This window comes from Mauremys reevesii, linkage group 16 (genome assembly GCF_016161935.1).
Source record: "Mauremys reevesii isolate NIE-2019 linkage group 16, ASM1616193v1, whole genome shotgun sequence".
NCBI lineage: Eukaryota > Metazoa > Chordata > Testudines > Geoemydidae > Mauremys > Mauremys reevesii.
The window spans coordinates 10,456,228-10,478,826 of NC_052638.1; the positions used below are offsets into that span (position 1 = coordinate 10,456,228).

The 22,599-nt window shown below is 45.3% G+C and overlaps 1 protein-coding gene across 3 annotated transcripts in view; it reads right to left on the reverse strand.

The window, feature by feature from the left end:
* The window catches only part of GNAO1 (G protein subunit alpha o1), a 309,727-nt gene that overhangs the window by 52,804 nt on the left and 234,324 nt on the right, over positions 1-22,599 (reverse strand). For all 3 annotated transcript variants that reach the window (XM_039502945.1, XM_039502944.1, XM_039502947.1), the window contains exons 5-6: positions 4,940-5,068; positions 3,253-3,382 (exon numbers count right to left, since the gene is read on the reverse strand). In XM_039502945.1, coding sequence (XP_039358879.1) covers positions 3,253-3,382; positions 4,940-5,068 — 259 coding nt within the window. The remainder of the gene's footprint in view (positions 1-3,252; positions 3,383-4,939; positions 5,069-22,599) is intronic.

The window sequence follows — 22,599 nt, forward strand, 5'->3', positions numbered from 1 at the left end:
AGTTCTTATTTTATCTGCACTCATTTGCCCATTCCTATCTGACAAGGTTTCACAATGAACTTGTTGCGTAAGGGCTGGCTCTCCAGTGCACTACAAACTTCTTGGGTTCAGTCTTCTTCATCTGATAGGAATGGCCTGAAATTGGAAGCTGCCTGGAATCTCTAGCTCACTGACAAAGCGACCTCAAGGGGCTGCTGCTTTAAACGCCTGGTTGCCAATTTGAGCCCAGTGATAGAAATCTAGGATCTTCATTAGAGACTGTTTGTATTATAACTATAATTTTGTCCACAGAAAGTACAGTTTTATTCAGAAAAGTATAAAATGGCATAGCGAGTTCTTATGATTATTGTCAATGATATGCTCAGTTTACAAGGAAGAAATGTTTTTTCCAAGTGCCATCTTTGCTAACGTGTTTTAAGACCTCACACATGAGCTGGGTTCTTTCTTTCTCATGTATCCTCACCAGTAATAAAGATTTTGCCCTTAGTGACATCTGTGCAATCTCAGTGCCTTCAATGGTTTTGCACAGGTTTAAGTGACTGGAACTTAGTAAGGGTTTCTATAGATGATGTGCAAGGAAGAACACAATCCAGTTAGTTTTAAAGCTGAACTATACTTTAAGGAAGGAGATTGTGGTGACTAAAGTTGTAGGTGAAATTGTTCCTGACAGAATGGTAGGGGTGAAATTGACTGAGGCCCAACTGTCAGTAGATGCTGTATTTTCAGCACGCCATTTGCATGGGAGATCTGAGTTACGGAAGTAGCAGGGCCGAGATACTGAATGTGTTATTTTCTTATTTCGCTATTTGTGTTTGAACTCAACAGGAGCTGTTTATTTAGGCTAAACAAGAGCATCATCTGCATTTAATTTGCCCTTTGTTTGCAATGTTGTTGTAGTTTGTTTGCAGGGTTGCCAAGACCCGAAGACGAGTTGTGTAGAAGCTCGAAAGCCTGTCTCTTTCACCAGCAGATGCTGGGTCACCCACCTTGTCTCTTTAATGTGCACTAACAACTGTCCACTCAAATGATCAGAATCTGTGTCTTTTTTCCTGTTGCCCAGAGTACTAGGGAGTGAATTGTGAAATGAAATTTACATAGAAAAAAAAATCCCAGAACAGCACCTCAAATTAATCCAAAACTAATATTCTTAACAAAGAGAATGTGGTGCATTTGGGGTTACAGAAGCTGCTGTTCCTGCCTACATTGGGGGTTCAGAAAACATAGTCTGACTTAAAGACCTAATACAACACTAGTAAGGCTCCAATGGAGAATCATCATTGTATTTCTGTTCTCTGTTAGAGAGGTCATTGATGTGTCTATCAGCATGGGTGGTGTGGGGAGCAACAAACATGAAGTAATATAGCCTCACAATGCTCCTGTAAATCAATTTTATCCCCATTTTATAAACCCAAGGTTAAGGCCAAAGCACTAGGAGTGGTCACTACTTTTAGGAGCTTCAGTTTTCTGGTGCCTAACAAGAGACAACATCGACTTGATTTACAGAAGTCCCGAGCATCCACAACTCCAGCTGACATCCGACAACTGGAGGGAATTGGCACCTTTGTACCTCAGACCCTAGACATTTTTGCTAACTGAGTCCTTCCTAACCTGCATATGCTCCTCCACATCATGTGACTGGCAGATTTCCCGTTCTAGAAGGGGCATCACCTTCTCAGTGGGTGAGTGTCTCTTGGGAGCTATGGAGACATGTGGTTCACAAACACACACACAACAGAGTTGCTGCACCCTATTATTTTAGATCTACCTAGCAGCTGACACTAATGTTATTACAGAAAATTGACCACAGAGTTGAGGGGCAGGATTTTCAAAGAGCTTTAAGAGAGTTAGGTGCCCAATTCCCATTGACTTTCACCTAACTCCCTTAGAGCCTTGAAAATTCTAGCCAATAGCTGTGATACTGGGACAGATACATAGGAAGCGGAAAACACATGTATAGGAAGGGTTCTTAGTTAATACAGATATTATAAATGTGCATCCTAAATGTTTTCTGGAGGAGTGTAGTGTGGTAGGGTGATTCAGAATCTCAATCCGAATCTGCAGATCTAGGGGGATGGGGATATGAGGATGTTAATAGACTAAATTCTGGTGTCAATGTAACCTAAACTCATGCAATGCAGGATTTCAACAAGCAGGTGACCTCTTCACCAGAGTTCATGAATCTGACCTAGAAGACGTAATATATCAGTGCCCAAAAAGTCTCTTCGTTAATACATTACTGACTGCAAGTTACAAACTCTTTTTTGAGTCTTTCCTCACCGTGTTATCCATCCTCACTTCTGATCCTTTACAAACAGGAAAAGGAATAAACGTTAGAGCCGCCTACAGAAACTGGTGAAAATAGCATCTCTGTTGCTTTGTTGCACATTGGGCATGCACAAAGCATTTAGGAAGCTCTGACTTTTGGTTCTTCAATGCTGGGCAAGACAATACCTGATTACTCCTACAATTTCTTGCCTTTTCTGTTATTGACATTCCATCTTTCCAAATGCACAAGTATCTTTCTTACTGCACGCCGTATAGCTCGTGACTATTCTCTCACCCATTATATGCCCAGACTGCTAACACATTCAGATTAATGGGAATGCCACACAATCATCCAGCCGCTAGTGTATGCGATTTCCCTTATTTTCAATTTCCATGCAGTATTTCAGGGCTAGTATCACAGTGGGAAGTTATGGGAGATAATCCCATCCCCCATAAAACAAATTCCACCAGAGTTGAACAGTTCCCGTTTCACTCGGGAAAATGAATTTCTTTTGCATTTAGAAGCAGGTTACCCCGATAGCTTGAATCCACCTGAGGAATTTGTGGTGTTGCTACATCTTTGTGTATCTGGATGTTCCAAGTGCTGCTTATTGAGTTCCTTAAGTTTGTTTTCAAAAGCACCTATTCACTGCTTATCACTCTACTCTCTGGGTTCAGGATCCTCTTTATGTCCCATGGCATTTTGCACTGATCAACTTGAGAGAAAAGAAAACATTATAACGTAATCAGAGCAAGAAACTGTTACCTGGGTTAACTCCACCCTGGGCAATGGAAGACTTAATTTCCAAGGGCTGGGGGAAGAAAGGCTCTGCACACCCTTTCAGAATCAAGGGAAGACGTGTGATTAACAAGTCCATTGATTTGGTACAAGCCAATAAGAGTGTGAGTTGATCCCTGAGCAACGGCAGGCTATGCAATAGGCCAGCGATGAAGTGTCGGGGCCTGTGTCGCCCCGTAAACACTCACCGTGGTTTCGTCTTCATGGAGCACCTGATCGTAACCACTCAGCGCGACACAAAAAATGATCGCTGTGACGTCCTCAAAGCAGTGGATCCATTTCTTACGTTCTGACCTCTGACCTCCCACATCGAACAGCCTGTGCATGAAATAGGGACGTCTCTTCATTTATTCTTTATTAACAAAGGGAAAATATTAGTAATCCCTTTTGTATTTCTAAGTACTCATCCCTGGAGGGCTCCTAGCACAGGGCAACAGAGTCTGCAGCGACTGTCACTTCTTCCTTCTCTGAGGTTTGGAACCCCTCTCTCTCCAAGGAGGAGTTCTGCAGGCAGTGGTGGTTAGGGGAACCCATGACAGCATAAGCTCCTGAAGATTGTTCAGGGGCTTGGATGCTGTGTGGGATTTGTTGGCAGTGCATGGGCAAGGGGCCTCTCTGAGGATAGCTCTTGCTTTCCAGAGAGCCCTAGCAATCTGCATGTATCTTAAGTGTTCGGAGGGTTTAAGAGGGTGTGTGTGTGTGTGTCTATATGTCTCTTAGAAACCTCTGTCTGCCCTGCACTCGAGAGTAGAATTACTGGCAAAGTCTAGGAGCATCAGCGTGACTATCTCATGTAGACAACAAATGGCCGAATGTTTTTACCATATGCCATTCTGGACTGGAGCAGAGTCTGTTTATTCTTGTGTCACGTCTCCAACACAGGCAAGTACTAGAGGGTTCAGAGGAAGAGGCAAGGAACCCCATAATGGGCAAATGTAGAACAACCTGCTCATCAGGAAAAAAATTTTCTAAACCAAGGCAAGTAGTGCCCTAGTGCCTACCCCATGCAGGTGATGAAAGGATTAATGTGGGCTGCAGAGGCCAATTAACCCACATGGTTGCACCTGGAGGGTGGGCCAGGGCTAGTCACTGATGAACCCCAGCTGGGGAAGGGTTGGGTGGCACTATACACAGAGGAAGTTTGGAACAGAAAGAGGCTGAAGGAAGAAACTCTGCTGTTCCTGTCCTGGGGATATGGTGTGACGAGACTTTGAGGGAACCAGAAGGCTCTTGCAGGGTGAGGAGAGCCCAGGACAAGGCTTGGCAGGGAGAAGCCCAGGGAGGTGGCAGTAAGGACTCTGTTGGCAGGAACCTTGACTGCCTGTCCCAGATTCCTGGACTGGAACCCAGTGTAGTGAGTAGGACTGGGTTCCCTTACCAGCCCCCGGGAAGGGGATATGGACTACAAAAAGCCCAAAGACAAGGATGTATGGACCACTGGGCCCAAAATTGAGGGCAGCAGACTGGATGGAGGGACCAGACATTTTTTGTTGGATTTTATATTACCCTGGAAAGGTGGGAACTGAAGCATGAGCAGGTGTGAGGGCTGAGTCACAAGGATGGGTCACCCTCCCGCCCCAGGACTGGAGCAGCTGTGAGAAGGGGATGCTACAGAGGACAGACCTGCCATGCCATTCCATGCCCAGCCATGAGTGGGTATGTGTGTGGTGAGTGTACTCTGCCTCAGTTACAAACCATTTTACATACCATATGCTAGTACCCACAGAAACGCAGTCGCCTCTGGGGTGGAGGATAGTAGCTAGTGAGACAAGCATACTGTGGGAGAGGTTTTGCCCAAGGTAATATGGTTGCAGTCATACAATGCTGATATTTGAACTGCCTGAAAATACAACAGTGGATTCACATCAGACTTACCTGAAGTGGAGGTTTTTGAATGTGAAATGGGTTTCTACAATGCCGGTTGTTTTGACCCTGGTTCGAAGTATATCCTGCTCTGTTGGCTGGTAGTCTGGAGCTCCGATTCGATCTAAGCTGTCTAGGTAGCTGTAAAAGGAAAAAAATCACAGGAGAGTAAGAAACACATATTAATTGTTGTCAATTTCATTTTTCTGTGCTGTTTGTACTTTGGTTAAGGAAAAAAATCCTTTTGAAAAAAGACTAAACCCACTGGCTCAAGTACTAGATCTCACACTAACCTGGAAGCAGGACATGAAATGATCAGGTTCTGCTTGATATGATTCTTGATAAAGGGATTCCAATCTGTGAAATATGTATTTTTGTTATTTTCTATTTGTACTGCAGTAGCATCTAGTGGTGATCAGGATCTCACTCTGCTTGGCACTCTACACACACAACAAAAATGCCCTACAGAGCTTCCAAATAGCTTTTTTCTAAAACTCCACAGCATTTTCAAATGATGGTCCAGAAGACTATAGTGAAGCTCTCAGACACTGCAGTGTTTTGGTCCATTACTGTAGAATACTGTTGTATTTTCTTATAATGCTAATTTTTTTTTCAAATTGTAAGCTCTTTGCAAATGTCCTCTCCTGTATCTTTACAGCCCCTAACCCATGGGTAGGCAACCTATGGCACGGGTGCCGAAGGCGGCACGCGAGCTGATTTTCAGTGGCACTCACACTGCCTGGGTCCTGGCCACTGGTCCGGGGGCTCTGCATTTTAATTTAATTTTAAATGAAGCTTCTTAAATATTTAAAAAACCTTATTTACTTTACATACAACAATAGTTTAGTTATATATTATAGACTTCTAGAAAGAGACCTTCTAAAAAGGTTAAAATGTATGACTGGCACACGAAACCTTAAATGAGAGTGAATAAATGAAGACTCGGCACAGCACTTCTGAAAGGTTGCTGACCCCTGGCCTAGCCCATTGTGGGTACTCCTGGAATATAAATAATAACGATATAATGATAGGGGAAAGTGGGAAAAGAAAAGGCACAAAGAGCATATACAGAAGCCTAAGACTTAGACCAGGGAATTAAATGCCAGATTTTCAAATACCTTTTATTTAAGTGCTTAATTTCAACACCAAAGTTTGAAAATTTTGTCTCATGTCACTGCCGGTGGCTTCATTTTACACGGCATGTGTCTAAATACCATTCACTAAGTGCTGGATCCTGCTAGGGGCTGCACAACCCGGGTCCAATCCACCAGCAAAGCACTTAAGCGCATGCATCCCACCTGAGTAATCCATTTAAAATCAATGAAGCTACTCATGTGCTTCAAATTGGGCACAAGCTTACAGGACTGAGCCTGACACGTTCATCTAGTGAAAAAGAATTGTGTGCAACACTGCCTAGAAATAAGAAGGCTGGAAGCAAATCGTTTGGCTTTTCTGAGGGAGAAATTACTGACTCTGAATTGGCCTTGCAGAGTTATTTCATTTAAGAACCAGCTCAACGTGTGCAAAATGTTCTCTTTGAGGTAAGGAGATAGGTACAGTGGTTGCCATTAAACTTTTTACAATTTCACATTTTTGCCTATCCATCATTCCTGAGGTATTGGTGGTATTCCCTTTATCTACCATCGGTAGCAGTGCAAATACTGTGGTAGTGGAAATTACTTGCAATCAGCAGTTGGAAAGATTTTTATCGTGTCCACTTTATTATTTGGGCTAGTTGAAAAAACTTGATGGATTTTTTTTTTTGGGACCAGTTCTAGTCGTTATCCCCACTGAAGCCTAGGCACAGTGAGGCCTGAATCAAAGCCCATTGAAAGCAGTGAAAAAACTCCTATTAATGTGAATGGGCTTTGGATCAGGCCTAAGTAACTTGGCCAAGGTTGCATAGTGGGGCAGTGGCAGAGTTTGGCATTGAACCTAGGTCTCCAGAGCCCAAGTGTCCTGCTCTAATCTTTAAGCCATAAGTAAAATAAAACCCAAACAGAATACACGGTGGTGGTGTAAGCAGAGCAAAAATAACGAAGGAGGTCAGATGAGATGATCATCAAGGTTACAATGCTAAAAAGCGCTCAAGTCATTATGAGCCCACTTTTGACAATTGGATTTAGGATCCTAAGTCATTTAGGTGCTTGTAACAGGGTTGGCACCCACCTCTCAAGTGCCCCCTTCTGGTTGGACGTGTCTGTGTTCTTTAGTTCTGGCGACCCCTTTCGATGGTTGTCAGGCGAGTTTGTCAGACATACAGTGCTCTGGCCGAGTCCCACTGTCTGAATGTTAAACAGCACAACCCCCTTCTGGGATATATGGTCCACCAGGGCCTATCTCAGTACTCCTCTGTTAGTGTCTCTCTCTAGCCCTCCATGGGCTTTGGTCTTTAAGTAGTCCGGCATTGGTATGGGGCTGCATCCCCAAGGCTTCCTCCCTGGAGACATTATCTTCCTGCAGCCCTCCCCAGGCTCAGTCCATACTCAGTCCTAGCAACCAGCCAGGTGCTCCCTCAATGCTCCCCCGGTTCCTGCTAGCAAACTCTAGCCCTGCTGCTCTTCCAGGCAACCAGACCTACAGTCCTTTCTCCTCCTGCTCCAAGCAGCAACTAACTACTGGGCTGCTCTGCAACTCCTTTTATATGGCCCTCCCAGGCCCTGATTGGCTGCTTCCCCTGCAGCCACTCTAGCCTGCTTGGAGGACCTCTCCACTGCTCCTTCCCTGGGATGGCTGTGGCAGAACCCTGAGGCCTCCGGAAGGGGGTCTTTGGGCCTAGTCCACCCCATCACAGTGCTTTAGAAAACTGTACCCAATTCTGGGCTTAGAATGTTTGTCGTCCTTGTCTCAAACCAAGGCCCACTGGGTGTTTGGGAAATAGCCTTGGCCATCGTGCCACACCAACGCACGAGAGTCCCAGGGAATTCAGCCTTGGGTGGGCCATCTTCCAGGGCTCCACAGCCTGCTTCCTGGCTGGCCACATGGTCTTGACCCTGATTGGCTGGTGACTATAGATGCACGTCCTGCTTCCCTTCTGGCTTTGTTTGAGCAATGAGTCATTGCCTGCTTGTTGCTACTCAGACCCACCTGACCCTGCCTTACTGGCTTCTCACCTCGTTTGACCTGGGCCTGCCACCTTCTCTGACCCCGCCACCCTCCCTGACCCTACCTTGCTGTACCTTCCCCTTGGATTGGATCTCCTGGCGATTGAACCCCTTGCGTGAACTCTGACCACTGATCGGGACTTCCCTTTTACCCTCCTGATTCCCGGGCTTTACAAGCCTTCATCGTATAGCCTGGCCCAACACTCAAGCCTGAGGCATACAGGTTCATTTTTTTTGTATTAAATCAACATCCCTTTCAGGTGAAAATGTCCATCGATCATTGGTTTCCTGAGCTGCATATACCCATGATCCATTTACTCACCCAAACACAGGTTGTAAGGTTTAAAATAATTCTGCCCGATCAAATGTAGCATATAGAAATAAGGTGAATTTAGTTTAGATTAACATTTAATAAGTGTTTTCAGCACTCAGCTGTACTGTAGGATGAGATCTTTTCCATTGTCAGGTTGCACCCACTGTAACTCCTATTGAAGTTGATGTGGGTTACATGTATGCATGAAGAAAGGGCCCTAGTGGAATTAGCAGAAAATGCCCGAGATGGGAAGAGAAATGGTGCAAGATTGTGTAAGGAAAGGATCATGTCACCCAGAAGGAATATGAATTTACTCCTGGGTGGAAGGAAGTTCAGGTCTGAGCCCTCCACATTTGGATGCACACAGAGTCTGGTTTGAGCGTCTCCCTCAATTTGTGCTAAATGTACCACGTTTTTCGTTGAAGATTTTGTGAGTGGGTTGGGCGCTCATGGAAGAGGAGGACTCATAGCACTGATGTGATAGTACGTGAACTTCCCCACGCAGCTCTGCTGCCGCACCTCAAGTCTGACTTGTAACATCTTTGGCTGGTTAATTCTGGGTTCTCATATAGTCTAATATGCTTCAACCCTGACCCGCAACACCTCCTGCTGTTCTAGCTGTAGGCACCTCACATGGCTGTGCTAAAGTACCTGAAGCCATATTTGCAACACTCCCCGGTATTGCAATGCTGAGCTACCATGCAACTCTACTCATGCACTTGTAACTGGATTTGAAACACCTCTCTTCCAGCCGTGCACCTCTCTTCACACCAATAAACAAAGAAAACTGCAGATCCAGCTATTTCTTCTATAGGGAAGGGAAAAAGAGATTAGGGCTGAAACCCTGGCCCCACCGAAATCCCCATTGACTTCAGTTGGGACAGCATTTTACTTTGTCAGTTTCTTAATAACTGGAAAGAGTTCAGACTTTGGTGATGGTGGCCATATAAGTACCTAGATAAATAGATAAGGGCTGGGATTTTCAAAGAGCCTAAGGGAATTAGGCACCCATTGAAATGCCCATTAAAATTTGATGGGATTTGGCCATGTAACTCCCTTCTGCATCTTTGAAATAGAGCCAAGATGAATTTGTGGGTGCGTGTAAATCATGCTGAAGTGGTGTCTGATTGTGTGGTGGTTTTGTGATGTGAAACAAATCAGAGAACAGGATAAAACCTACCAACTAATTTTTATTTGTGTCCTGAGTTTCTTTTTGACCAAAGGGCTCTTGAACGGAGAGACCTGGGGCTCCATTCAGTACCCTACTCTTACGGTACATTCCACTACACTGGAAAAAACAAGCCATCCTCCAAACTGAAAAACAAACCCATTGCTAAATCTGCTCTTCTCATCTTATATGTTTGCCACTGAATGTTTTCATTCTTCATTTTCAGTGAAGAATCACAAGAATGATGTCACCCAAGGAAACTGCAAGGTCTGAGTAGAATTATTTCTACTGTGCCCTTTGTCAAGCATTTAAAAAACATAATGCTTTTGTGATAGATGCTCCCTTAATAGACTTGTGATGGGCCCTGGATGTATGAATGGGGGCTGTATCAGCACATCCTTGTAATAAGATTCCTCGCTCTGATGGCTGCAGACATAATCACTCATGTTCTATTCACAACTGGTTGTCAGCTTGTATTATTTAAGAGATGGCTGTCTGAAGAAGTGAATTTCTCTACATTAGGATGGAGATCCATAGCCAGCTTTGCAGTAAATTAAGTTGCTCATATACACCTGGTGGTCTACACCCTCATGAAAAAAAGCTATAGAAAGTCGGGGTGTAAGAGTGGGGATGAGGGACATCTCCCTGGATATTTTGTTCTGAGTTGCACACTGAAGACTCATTTGCATGCATTCATCTTTGTTTCTTGCAAACTGCTCAGTTCTCTTCACCTTAGCATGTTTCCTGATAGTTATTACAATTTGGTCTTTCCCCTGGGGGATCACTCTCCAAATCCAGGAAGTGAAAGAAGAAAAGATATCAAAAGAACAGGCTAAGAAAAGGAATATGCTGAGATCCAGCCCACAAATTGCAGCCTCAGCATTCTGCAAATTGCCAGGAAGTCAGATAGCCAGCCAGCATGTAGAGGGCGTAGCAACATAGGAATTGACATAAAAGAATAGACTCATGGTCCATCTAGTTTCCTATCCTGCCTTGGACAATGTCCTGTAGCAGTAGCTTCAAGAAGAACTTCCAGTCTGCCCACCCAGTGGATAATTATGTCTCCCACATAGGGGAAGTTCCTCCCAATCTCCATTAATTAATGGTTAGCTTATGCCCTGAACCATCAAAGCTTATAGCCCTAGCTTTTAAAAATTCTCATCCACTGTACCTGTGTGTGTTCTCATTATGCATTCACATCCTTTCTGTCTCACTAAGCCCTTGGGCTCTCTGTCTTGTGGCAGTGAGTGCCACAAACCAATTTTGCATTGTGTAAGTGGTATGCCCTTTAATCGCTTTTGAATGTCTTGCCATTCCCTCTTGTTGAATGCCCCCTTGTTCTTGTGTAGGGAGAAGTTTCATAAATGTGCCTGACATACTTTTTCTACACCATTCATTCTTTTGTATACCTCGTCCTATTTGTCTCGTCTCTAAATTAAAGAAGCCCAATCTTTTCAAGCATTCCTCATACGTCTTTCCATGTCTTAAATTATTTTCATTCCCTGTCTCTGGTGCCTGTATATTTCTGTTATTCTCAATGAGGGAGGACCCTCACTTTATATGAAGGCACAATATTTTCAGTGTTAATTTTCAACCTCATTCTTTATACAATATTGGTGGCTCGGTTGGCTGCTGGGGCTTGGAATTTCCTGCATCTGGAGCAGAATCCTTTCAACTGAACTTCTTGCAATTGAACTGAGTGCATTGGGCATTGACAAAACATTGCATTTCAATCTTATCAAGCTTCGTGGTAGGAGCGCATGAGCACATGGGTGTCACACTAATACAGAGCTGTAGGAATGGGAAGTGGTCTCCGTTGGATGGCCTGTTTTAACATTTTTAGCTTAGTTCAGTTCCCCACTGCCTGAGGTCTTTAAAGCTTCAAAGAATAGCAGATCCTAATTACACACATTAATTAAGGCTGTCACAAGGGTCATTATTGTGTTACGGGACACACACACTTATTGAATGCTATTGTGATGGGACTACGGTGCACTGTAGATGCTATAAACGGTAAATGGAGGCAAAATCTTCCCTTCTTATAGAACTTATGTTGTTAATGCTTTTATGGTAAGAAGCCCTGCTGAGAAACAGGGAGTGAAGTTCCACTTTAGTGAGGATGGGGAGAAATCACTACAAAAGTCAGCCAGTGTATAGCGATCCTGAGAACCACTAAGAACTGTAACCCAAAGGCCAAAATATTGCGGTAGATAGTTGTCATAGCCAACAGTCTTGATGACATAGGATGCCAACATCCATTTAATGAGGCTTTGGAGGATGTTCGGTGACCATATGACTCCATGTCATAACGGCATTGGAAATTGGGCCTGTTTTGCTTAACTCGGGCACCAGGGTGTTGTAAACTGGAGTGCAACAACATCGCAAGGGGCAAACCAGAGCTTGTTTGCAGGCTGCATTGCTCTGGGCATGCAGGAATTAACAAAAAAGCTGCAGAAAGGATAGAGTTTTAGGATATGTGAGTAAGCCTCTGGCATTTATACTCTTGAGTTGAATGGCTCATTTACTGAATGCATCTTCTATCTTAAAGGCTTTGTTTTGCAGCAGATTGCTGATTCCTGAGTCATTCAGTTTATGAGGCTTTAGGCAGCAAAACCCAAATATATTATGCTGCTAAAAGTAAAGTCCACAAGGAACATAATTTCCTGAGGTACAGTCAGAGAAACAGGTTGAACAGCTGATGTGAAAAGATAAAGAGTGGTCAGTCTTGAATGTCTTTACACAGTAATGCTTAGAATAATCCAGATTTACCAAAAACACTCTGTGGAGAACACAGGGAAAGCCTCTTGTCACTTCTTTAACTTTCTGCAACAGCACGTAATACCAGTCCACCAATACTACAGCTAATGATGACTTTGCCATATAGGAATTACCATAAGAAACAGACCAATGGCATCCTGTCTTGCAACGGCCAGTGTTGGATGCATCATAGGCAGGGGCGGCTCCAGGCACCAGCGCAGCAAGTGCGTGCCTGGGGCGGCAAGCCACGGGGGGTGGCCTGCCGGTCGCTGTGAGGGCGGCAGGCAGGCGGCTTTTGGCGGTGCGCCTGTGGGAGGTCCGCTGGACCCACGGCTTCGGCAGCAATTCAGCGGCAGGGACGCCGATGGTGCGGCACTGGCGGACCTCCCGCAGGCATGCCACTGAATCCGCGTGACCAGCGGACCTCCCGCAGGCACGCCGCCGAAAGCCGCCTGCCTGCCGTGCTTGGGGTGGCAAAAAACACAGAGCCGCCCCTGATCATAGGAATACTTAAAACCTCCCCAATGCATTACATTGGGTGATACTAGACCATGGGCAGATTTCTTCCTGAGTTTAAGTGACTTCGTTAAAACCCCATTCAACAGCTACCTTGGGTCAACATATAGCACAGGCAGCTGGCTCCGCAGAATCGGTTAGGTCTATTGTCAAGGAGGAACATTTTTCAGTATAGCTCACAGGAATTCATACTCGCAACTGCTGACATTAATGAACATGAAGTGAGTTTTCTAAAGTGATCTTTTAGCAGCTCACAAGCGGATTAAGATGTGTATGATCTCTATGACCAAAGGGCCATATGTACTGTACCCTATAGCCTAATTTGCTGGCATTAAAAAAAAAAGTGTTAGCTAACAGTTACCACAGCTATTTTCTATTTTAAGTAGAGAGTTCATCTGTGATTATCTCAGTTATTACTGTGTGATAACTAATGGAAAATGTTGACTTTTTAATAGTGATCATTTTTTTCCACATGATTCAAGCCTGGATACTAACTTCTTGTTTTCTTTGATCAATGGACAAATACCCTGATGTGTAATTAACAATAGTCCTTATTTGATATCCCTGAAATTAAGCAATAAACAAAAGGCCCTTGATTGAAAGAGCATTGGTAGCTGCTCTGCACAAGCACAGTAGCCTCTAGTAATACCTTCCAGGCAAACAAAAAACAACCGTCACACCAAAACGCCGACTGTAGGTAATGCCTCCAGCAGGCATGAAACAACTCTCAATACAGTTATTTGGGATGGTTTGATATCAGGCAGACACATACTGTGATACTACAGCATCTCCTCCCCTTCTCTCTCCCCCCTGCCCCGCTCTCTCTCAGACACACACCCTTTACCATATCTGTCACACCTTCCCCCATCATTCCGGAGAACAGGAAAAACACACACATGCTACTATATTCTTTTCCAATCATTCTGGAGCATAGGAAACACACATGCTATCATACATATGATTCCTGACCCAGCCATATAATACCATATCTGCAGTCAGTCATCAAACACACACAACCACAGTGTAACATTAATCATTGCATATGAAACCCTGGAAACCTATGCACACAATCACCCTATGCCCCTTTAGAAATCCATTTCTGAGCATAGGAACCACACCCATACATGCTCCCATCCCATTTCACCCTTTAATTCTAGACGATCTTGAATATTGTTCTTCACATATCTAACAATGAGTTCTCATAATGGACAGGAAAAAAAAGACTATAGATTAAAAAATAGAAGGGCAGGAGCACCAACGAGGTGCCTTCTGATTCCAGCTCAGAGGAAGGAGGTTTTGAGAATGCACTTATGGAAATTAGACAACCAATCTGCTGTTTTCACTCATCCCCTCCGCTCCCCGTCAATTTCTCTTTTCATGTAATTACATTGATTTTTTTTTAAATACAGGCTCTCTCTGCAGCACCTGCATTTCATCATCCTTCTGCTGCTGCAGCTGATAAATCCCCATTTTGCAGCCGAACAGATCATATTCTGGTGCGATCAAAGTGTAATAATCATAACGCTGTCCCCTGCCCCCAAAGCCCACTTTACAGAACCAAAAATACAGGCAGCATGACAGCTCCACTTGACAGGCTGGCTACTGTTTGTGGGGAGAAGCTAATTAACCACTGGGTCGCACCTGGAGTGGGCCAGGGCTAATTACTGATGACACTCAGTTGAGGATGGGCTGGGTGGTGCTACAAACAGAGTATATGTGGAATGGAAGGGGGCTGCTGGGAGAAACTTTGCGGTCACTCTCCTGGAAGAAGGGAGTGAAGAGACGTGTAGGGAACAAGAGGACTCTAGCAGGATGGGGGAAAGGTTTGGGAGGAAGAAGTCCCAGGAGGTGGCAGTAAGGGGTCCGTTGGGGGTGAACCTTGACTGCCTATCCTAGGGAACCCAGTGCAGAGGTTAGGCTTGGGTTCCGCTACCAGCCACTGGTAAGCTGGGGTGAAGCCCCTGAGAGAAGGATGTACAGACCACTGGGTCCGGAATCACAAGTGGCAGGCTGGATAGAGAGATTGGACATTTGTTTCTGTTGGACTTTCTGTTACGCTGGAAGGGGTGGGACTAAGCGTGACTTGACCGGAGGGAGAAGAGGTAGCCATCACCCGACTGGAGCAACCGTCAGCGGGAAGACCTAGGGAGGAGAGCCTGCAGTGGCACAATTCTTTTTAAAAGTTTGCATATCACCAGTGATGTTACTGGTAAAGCCCAGCTGACAAAAATCACTGTGTAGAGCAGAGCTGCTGGCCGCAGGATACAGCTACAATGACCAGGCTTACCAAATAATAAATAGCAGTTGTAATAGTAGATGATGGGTGGGGCTCTCTAAAAGTTCCCAAATGAAACGTACTGGAGACTTGCAGTTCAGTACTGGCCTCATCTTTTGTAAGCTACTGGGCACAGAACAAAACTGGACTATGGAAGAATTGCGTCCTGCTTTTGATTGATGACTGACAATGACTCAACTGACTTCCTTTTCCCACAGGGGATCTGCACATAGACCGCAGAGCTGCCTCATTTTGTTAACAATACCATTTTCATGTCAGGTTGTTCTCCAGTTCTACCTGATCTTCTTTTGCTAAATGGGAGGAAGTTGGCAATGGCTGATTTCTAGCCGTTAGACCCTTGAATCTTCCTGGATGAAGCTGACTAGGTCTCCCCGTCTTGCGATCAGCTCAAGACGAAAACAGCAGAGCCGGAGTCAGGACCAGCTCTGTGCTGTGAGGCTCAGCACAGTGTGTCTCATATTATTTTTTAGGATGGGGTGTGTCGTGGGGGGGGATTCTCTCTCTCTCTCTCATACATATGCTTCAATTTCTGCTGTTAGAAGCTTGCTAACCCTTGGAGCTGGTGGCTTTCCACACTACCAGAGAAAGTTTAAAAATAAATAAATTGGCAGGGACTTTGATATAATAAAAGCCTGTTCTGATTAATAAAACCAAAACTTTAATCGTAGAAAGCATTCCTCTGTGCTCCAGGACGAGGGTCTGGCATGGGAGCTTGAGGCAGCCGATTCATCCACATGGCATTATAGCATTGCCATTACAGTAAGAGAAGCCACTTCAACCCAGATACAAGAGAGAAATAAACAAATCCATCTTGCTGTAGAAAATGCAGTCTGCTTGATGATGAAGTATGACGAGTTACAAAGGCTCACTATCAACAGACCTAGCCAAGTGAAATCCCTACTCCAGCTCATTTTCTTTGTCCCCAGGCAACCTTCTCCAACTCTGGAAGGCAAGCAGGTGCGATCATAGGTGCAACTAGTCCTGCTGGGTTAAACCTTTTGGCCCCTCACTGGCTGGGTGAGAGGTCCCAGGGTCTGAATAAGGACATGGGACCTCTGCTTTTTGTTTTTAAACTCTTGGGTACTGTTGGGTAGCAACCTTAGTTTCGTCACACCTAAGCAAAACAATTCTTGCCCATTTTTTAAAAAATATCAGATCATCCATGGCAGAGACGCCATTTCAAAAGATCAGATCCAGTGGAGTGGTTTAGCTTTAACTGGCATGGGAATGAAAACTTTAGTTAAGGAGATCTGAGCTCTAGTGTCAATCAAATACGGGAATCCTAGGGTTTGATGGGAGGACAATTGTCAGACATGGGTTTCTGTGCCTGCCTGAAACCGGCATGAGATAGGCCCCTGTTTCATGCAGTCATTCATCTTGTCATTTAGAAAGACGAGCTGCTGCTATTGGGGCCATGCTACCAAGTGTCCAATTCTTTCCTTTCCCTGTACAGTAGGTAACCTGACCAATTAACTAACAGCTGGGATTTCCATTTGCTACTCACATTACGCGTCCATCATAGATACCGTGTGTGACGAAATAAGCTAATTTCACAGCTCTGTTCCATTCCAACATCTTATCACATGGCTGGCATAACCCAAAACTAGTGATGGGCAAACCTCAGAAGGCTCTGATATGCACCAAAATGTGTCAGTTATCCCAGATGCATCTGGATCTCTTGGGTCTGCAAACCTGTGCTAGAAATTTCATGCAAACTGGCCAGAAATACTTGGCAGTGAGTCTTCTCATGGTATTTCAGCATTTTGGTTTCAGTCCAGCTCAGAACTCAGCAGTGAGATGAGATGTACAAATAAAAGTAATGGGGGAGAAGAAAACGATCCAAACTTTTCAATACCTCCAAAAAACATTTGGGTTGACTATTTAGTGGGTGAAGATCTCGGTCTGCTGTTATTCTAGCTGAAACAGCTCATTCGTTCCTGCACAAGACAGACTATCACTGGAGCAGCCCAGCTCTGTTAGACACCTCGTGAAAATGATGCCCGTGCCTATGTCACATTTTTCTATCACACAGTGTGATCAACTGCAGAGTGGCCTGGAAGCTGAAGGAGCAACGTTAGCCTTCTGTGGCCATTCAAATATACCTGAAAGACTTGACCCTGGCCTCCACTTCACTTCGCCTGGCCTGACTCCTGAGTCTGTGCTGCAGGAGGCTGGTTCCTGTGTAGCTGCCTAAGAGTACTTTGAGTCAATTAACCCCTTGTAGGCATGGCGTTGATTGACAGGTATCATTTACTATGTCATTCTGGTGGGCCTCCATTCCTAAAGAAACTTATCTGCTAGAGAATTTCCTCTTAGAGATGTTATAGGATGAGGCAGTTCTGATGCCCAGCTGGGATGCCTTACAAAAAGCCATCACAACAACTACTGCAATTTTGATAATTGCGATCTTTTCCCTTGTCATTTTGCTAATAATCCAAAAATCAACAAGCATACTTGATTGTACAAAAAAAGTAGCCAAATGACTTGACTCGAGGGAGTAACGGTTCCTTCAATTTAAAATCCCTCTGAGAGAAAGGAAATGATCAAATCAGCCTGGAGTTAGTCAATATGGGACAGATTGAGATGCCGGGGGGAGGGGGGAAGGTTTGTGGGAGATTTGGTGGGGAGGGATTGGAGAGCTGAAGTTGCCTTTTACTGTCCAGCATTTCCCATGCAAGCACTAGGAACAAATGCAATCCATGCACAGAGGCTGTGCAGGAGCTTTCACATGTGCTTCTGGGCTCCATCCAGGCTTGGAAAGTGGAGAAGGCTTTACTGGGATACGGAATGGTGCAGCCTGTACTCTCTTCCCGTGGGCTAGGGAGCGACCATGCGTCCTGGAGGGGCGATGCCTCACAAAGTGCCCCATGAGCTGAATCGCTCCACATGTGAGCCAATGGTTAAATAGCACCATCCGCTCAATTCTGTTTGCAACAATCATCTACGCGGGCTAGGCCAAGAGCGTCTCTGTCCTACGTGGTCTATCAGGAGAGGCGTTTGAGCTGAGAATAGCTTCTTTCCAAAGGGAGGATGGAGTTAGCACAAAGCAGTGTCAGGCCTGGAAAATATCAGTGGTTCATCAGGCCATGGTTTCCTTTGTTTCCGATAAAAAGTCCTTGCTGGGCCTTCTCATGGCCGTAGAATTGGAGGGAGTGGAGGGAATGGAGCATCCAGTGCAGTTAATGTAAAACTCGCCTTCATCCGCCTCAATACTTGTATCACTGTAATATCTGAAGGCATCATGAACATTGAATTTGTCTTCACAACTCCCCCCCCACCCCCAATGAGTTAGGGTAATATTATTATCCTCACGTGATTTATGGGGAACTGAGGGAAGAACTGACTTTCCTAAAGACATGCCAGGAAGGCTGTTGCAGAACCAAGAAGCAAACCCAGGTCTCCTGAGTCCCAATTAAGAGCTTTAACCACAAGACTCTCCTTCCTTCCTCCATGCTGTAGTCCTTAGCAATCCTCCTCATCCTCATTGACTTTAACTGGGTATTTTGTCCAAGTAAGGGCTGCTTTCATAGAGTCCCTGAGCAGCAGTTCACACCACACATTGTAGGTGGTGATGGTGGTAAAAACCTGGTGATTTGTTGTAAGGAAGACATCTCTTGCCCAGAAAAAGAGCAGTTCATAAAAATAAGTTATGATATTTGATGATACAATTTCAAGTTACCCCAGGAAGCTGAATAGAGATCATACACCTTGGATTTATTTTGTGCAGACTGGCAGGGCTGAAAAATGGCTACTGTTGTGTACTTCACTGCTTTGTCCAATAATATTTCACGCTTTGCTATGAGGATTTTCTTGAATTCTGTAGATCAGCAACAGTACATTTAAACACAAGCCACGCAGTAATTACAGACACAGAAGAGTTTTACAGATTTGGTGGAACAGCACCAGCTGATGGAAAGATCAGCCATGTCTAATCGCAGTTTCCTACAAAATAAAGAGACTTTGGCTCTTGCTGCAAAGGAAAAAAAAAATCTCGAGTCACAGGAATGATGCTCATGTTAAAATGTGGGATATGGCAGAATGGTTTATTCCTGTAATATTGCTTCCTGCACATGCTAGTTTGTTGTTGTACGGCTGACTGTGTTGGCTTAGCTTTCACACGTGGATGTAGTGTTGGTTGTGAGGAAAGATGGAACACGCTCATTTGTTATTGCTAAGAGCAGGGGTAGGCAACCTATGGCATGCGTGCCGAAGGCGGCACACAAGCTGATTTTCAGTGGCACTTACACTGCCCGGGTCCTGGCCACCGATCCGGGGCGGGGCTCTGCATTTTAATTTAATTTTAAATGAATCTTCTTAAACATTTTAAAAACCTTATTTACTTTACATACAACAATAGTTTAGTTATATATTATAGACTTATAGAAAGAGACCTTCTAAAAATGTTAAAATGAATTACTGGCACGCGAAACCTTAAATTAGAGTGAATAAATGAAGACTCAGCACACCACTTCTGAAAGATTGCTGACCCCTGGCTAAGAGCATGACATTACACCCCTCTTTCCACAAAGTCCTATTTCTCACAATGGCAGGGCTGAAGAACAACCTAGAACTTACTAGGGATAAGGGCCAGAAGAAGTTGGAAGGTAAAGTAGGTTGAAAACTAAAGAGTAAGAAAAAGGGGTCACCACCCTCCCCTAAGAATTCCTGAAGAGCAGCTCAGCTAGCGCTAGAGAGCAGAAGCCTTCCTGAGATTGTATTGCACTCTTTCCATATTTTGGGGCCTCATTAGTGCCATGATAGGAGCATTATAAATACCTAAGAAGACGGAGAGGTAGCCAAGAGTGAGCGGGGATAAGGTGTATACCCCAATTTGGCATTGATGGGGTTCTCAGGTGGGATGGGAGAGGCGGCACTGATGTTTTATTTATTTACACCATTGAAGTATTTATTTTCAGTGCAAAAAAAATAAAAATACTTGGATGGAATAACGTGCTTAGCAGGTGCACACACACAAACACACACGGTTGGAGCATAGGCCTATGAACCCTGAGACTATGATGAGAGGAGGTTCCCTGAATACACAAACAAGTAGAAGTGCCTTAAGAATTCTTGGATGAGATTCTGCTCCCAGAAACCAGGGTGTTTACTCTGCATTTTCACTGGTACATCTACGATTAGGATCTAACCCATTGTCAGGAAAGTTGCTGTAGTTTTCATGGAAATCAACTTGATTTTCTCTTTATCTTAAGCTGCTTCTATGTCTGTTCGGAGAGGCGTTCAAAGCCAGGCAGCTGAGCACTTGGGCATTCAGTCCTAGGTGCAGAATGACTGAGCTGTGAGGCAGGGCAGGAGGCACTGTCACAACAGGCCTGCTGCAGAACAGGGATAACGTTCTTGCTGGGGGATTGTCATCATGCACGCATACAGTCATGGTTCTGTTGTTATGGCAACAAGCAGCAAGCTTCCTCAGAGCAGAGGAGGAGCCCAACATACCCTACCTACGTCCTCAGAGGATGCAGTGCAGCATACTGAAAATCAAATACTGGGTGTCAGTTCCTGGCATATTTTTATACTCTCTGCTTTACTGGCTGCACATATGAGGTGGGCCCTTGCTTGTCCTAGCTAAGAGGTGCCCTCAGGAGCCCCAGGTGGGATGGCTAGCTGTTGAGGTTGGGGGTTGCTGATTTGTTTTTTATCCATTGTTTCATTATGGGGCGATGAGCACTCTCTCTGGGCTTAGCTGTGGAAGTGTCAGAGCTGCAGTGCCCCAGTGGGAGCCTACAGTGCACAATTCCTTGTGAGGCCACCCAGCTCTGCTGTTTGGTGGGGGAGGAGGACCATTGCTTCATCTTTTGGTTGGGTAGCAAGCTTGTGGAGGGCCCTTGTGTGGAAGGACCAAGGGGGAGAAAGGCTGCATGGGCGTTGGCCACAATCTGGACCTTTAAAAGTCTCATCCCTCCTTTTCCCCCCGCCCATCATAATATTGACCGTGCAGCCAACTGGGCGGGACTTGCAACTCCCCTTTCTAGTTGCTGCCGAGGTGTGTATGGGAGAGATACATCTGCCAGAGACTGGAGGGCTGCTGGAATCTCTCTCTTTTATCAAAATTTGTAGTGTCTTTAGTGCTGAAGATTGGGTTGATTAACGCTGGAATCTGAAGTCCTTTATCTAGGCCCAGCAAAGACGCAGCCTGGGCACCTGTGGCAGAGTGACCAAATGGCCTTTCCACTTGCATCCGAAGAAGTGGGTATTCACCCACGAAAGCTCATGCTGCAAAAAACGTTAGTCTCTATAGTGTGCCAGGCCAAATGGCCTTGCATTACTAAGCAGATGAGAAGTTAAGGTTAGTAACTATAATGTTGGCCTTGGGCAGGGCAGCTTCTCCCATGCTGCCCTGCCGATGTGCTTTTATTTTGATCTCCAGTGACCACCTCCAAGGGCGGTCTCCATGGTAACCCAGTCTGTAGTGCCGCTGTTGAGAATTCCAACTGGGGGACCAATGACAGTATGAATGGTGGTGGCAGGGTTTTGAGATGGAAACACCTTGGCTAGTGCTAAGCATGGATTGAAGCAGGTTCCTGTCAAGCTGATGGAAAGGGATGGCCTGATAACTCAGGCTGATGCAGCGGTGTAAAAGCAAAGGCTTTGGCACTCTCACGTGGCAGCACTAGTCTACTGGCAGTGGAGGATTAAGAGAACTGAATGGCTCAGTTGATCCAAACCTGGTGCTCGGAGGGCCCCCAGATTTCAGACACTCCTACATACACACAAGTTTGGAGCCCCGGGTTTGTGGATGACTTGGGACACATTTAGCACTAAACTGCATCAGTATTCCTTGCCTGAGCCCCAGCAGCCTGCCTTGCACTCTGCAGTAGCCCCTCTCCACTACTGACTGATCCTGCCAGGTGGCACTGGGGGTCTTAGGTGACTGATGTAGAGGCCATTTTCATCCTGTTCTGTGATGAGTGCCAGAAAATAGACTTGAGAGGTATTTAGGTGCATGCTACACTTCACCAGGCAACGTGAACTCAGAGAAACCCCCAAGGAACATGTAAGATAAATAGGTCACATGGGTCTATCTCTTTATCACATTTTCTATTTACTACCAATCGTTTTAAGCAGCTGTTCTTAAATCTCCCATGACAGTCACAGCCGCCTGACTAAACGCAGGTAGGCTGAGCCTTATTTACCTTCTTGCACACTCAGAAGTAAAAGAAATTACAAATCCCATTGATGTCGGAGGTGGTCTGGGAAGTGGGGTTGCAGGAACAAAGTCCCTATTCTGCTTTGCTTACTTATCATATTTATTCTTTTTTAAAGTGAATTTTGTGCAGCTGGACAGTGCTGGACCCACGGCCCTGGGGACAGAAGCAGGGGCGGCTCTAGGCATTTTGCCGCCCCAAGCATGGCAGGCAGCTTGCCTGCGGAGGGTCCGCTGGTCCTGCGGGAGGTCTGCCAAAGCTGCAGGACCAGCGGACCCTCCGCAGGCACGCTGCCAAAGGCAGCCTGCCTGCCGCCCTCGCGGCGACCGGCAGAGTGCCCCCAGTGGCTTGCCGC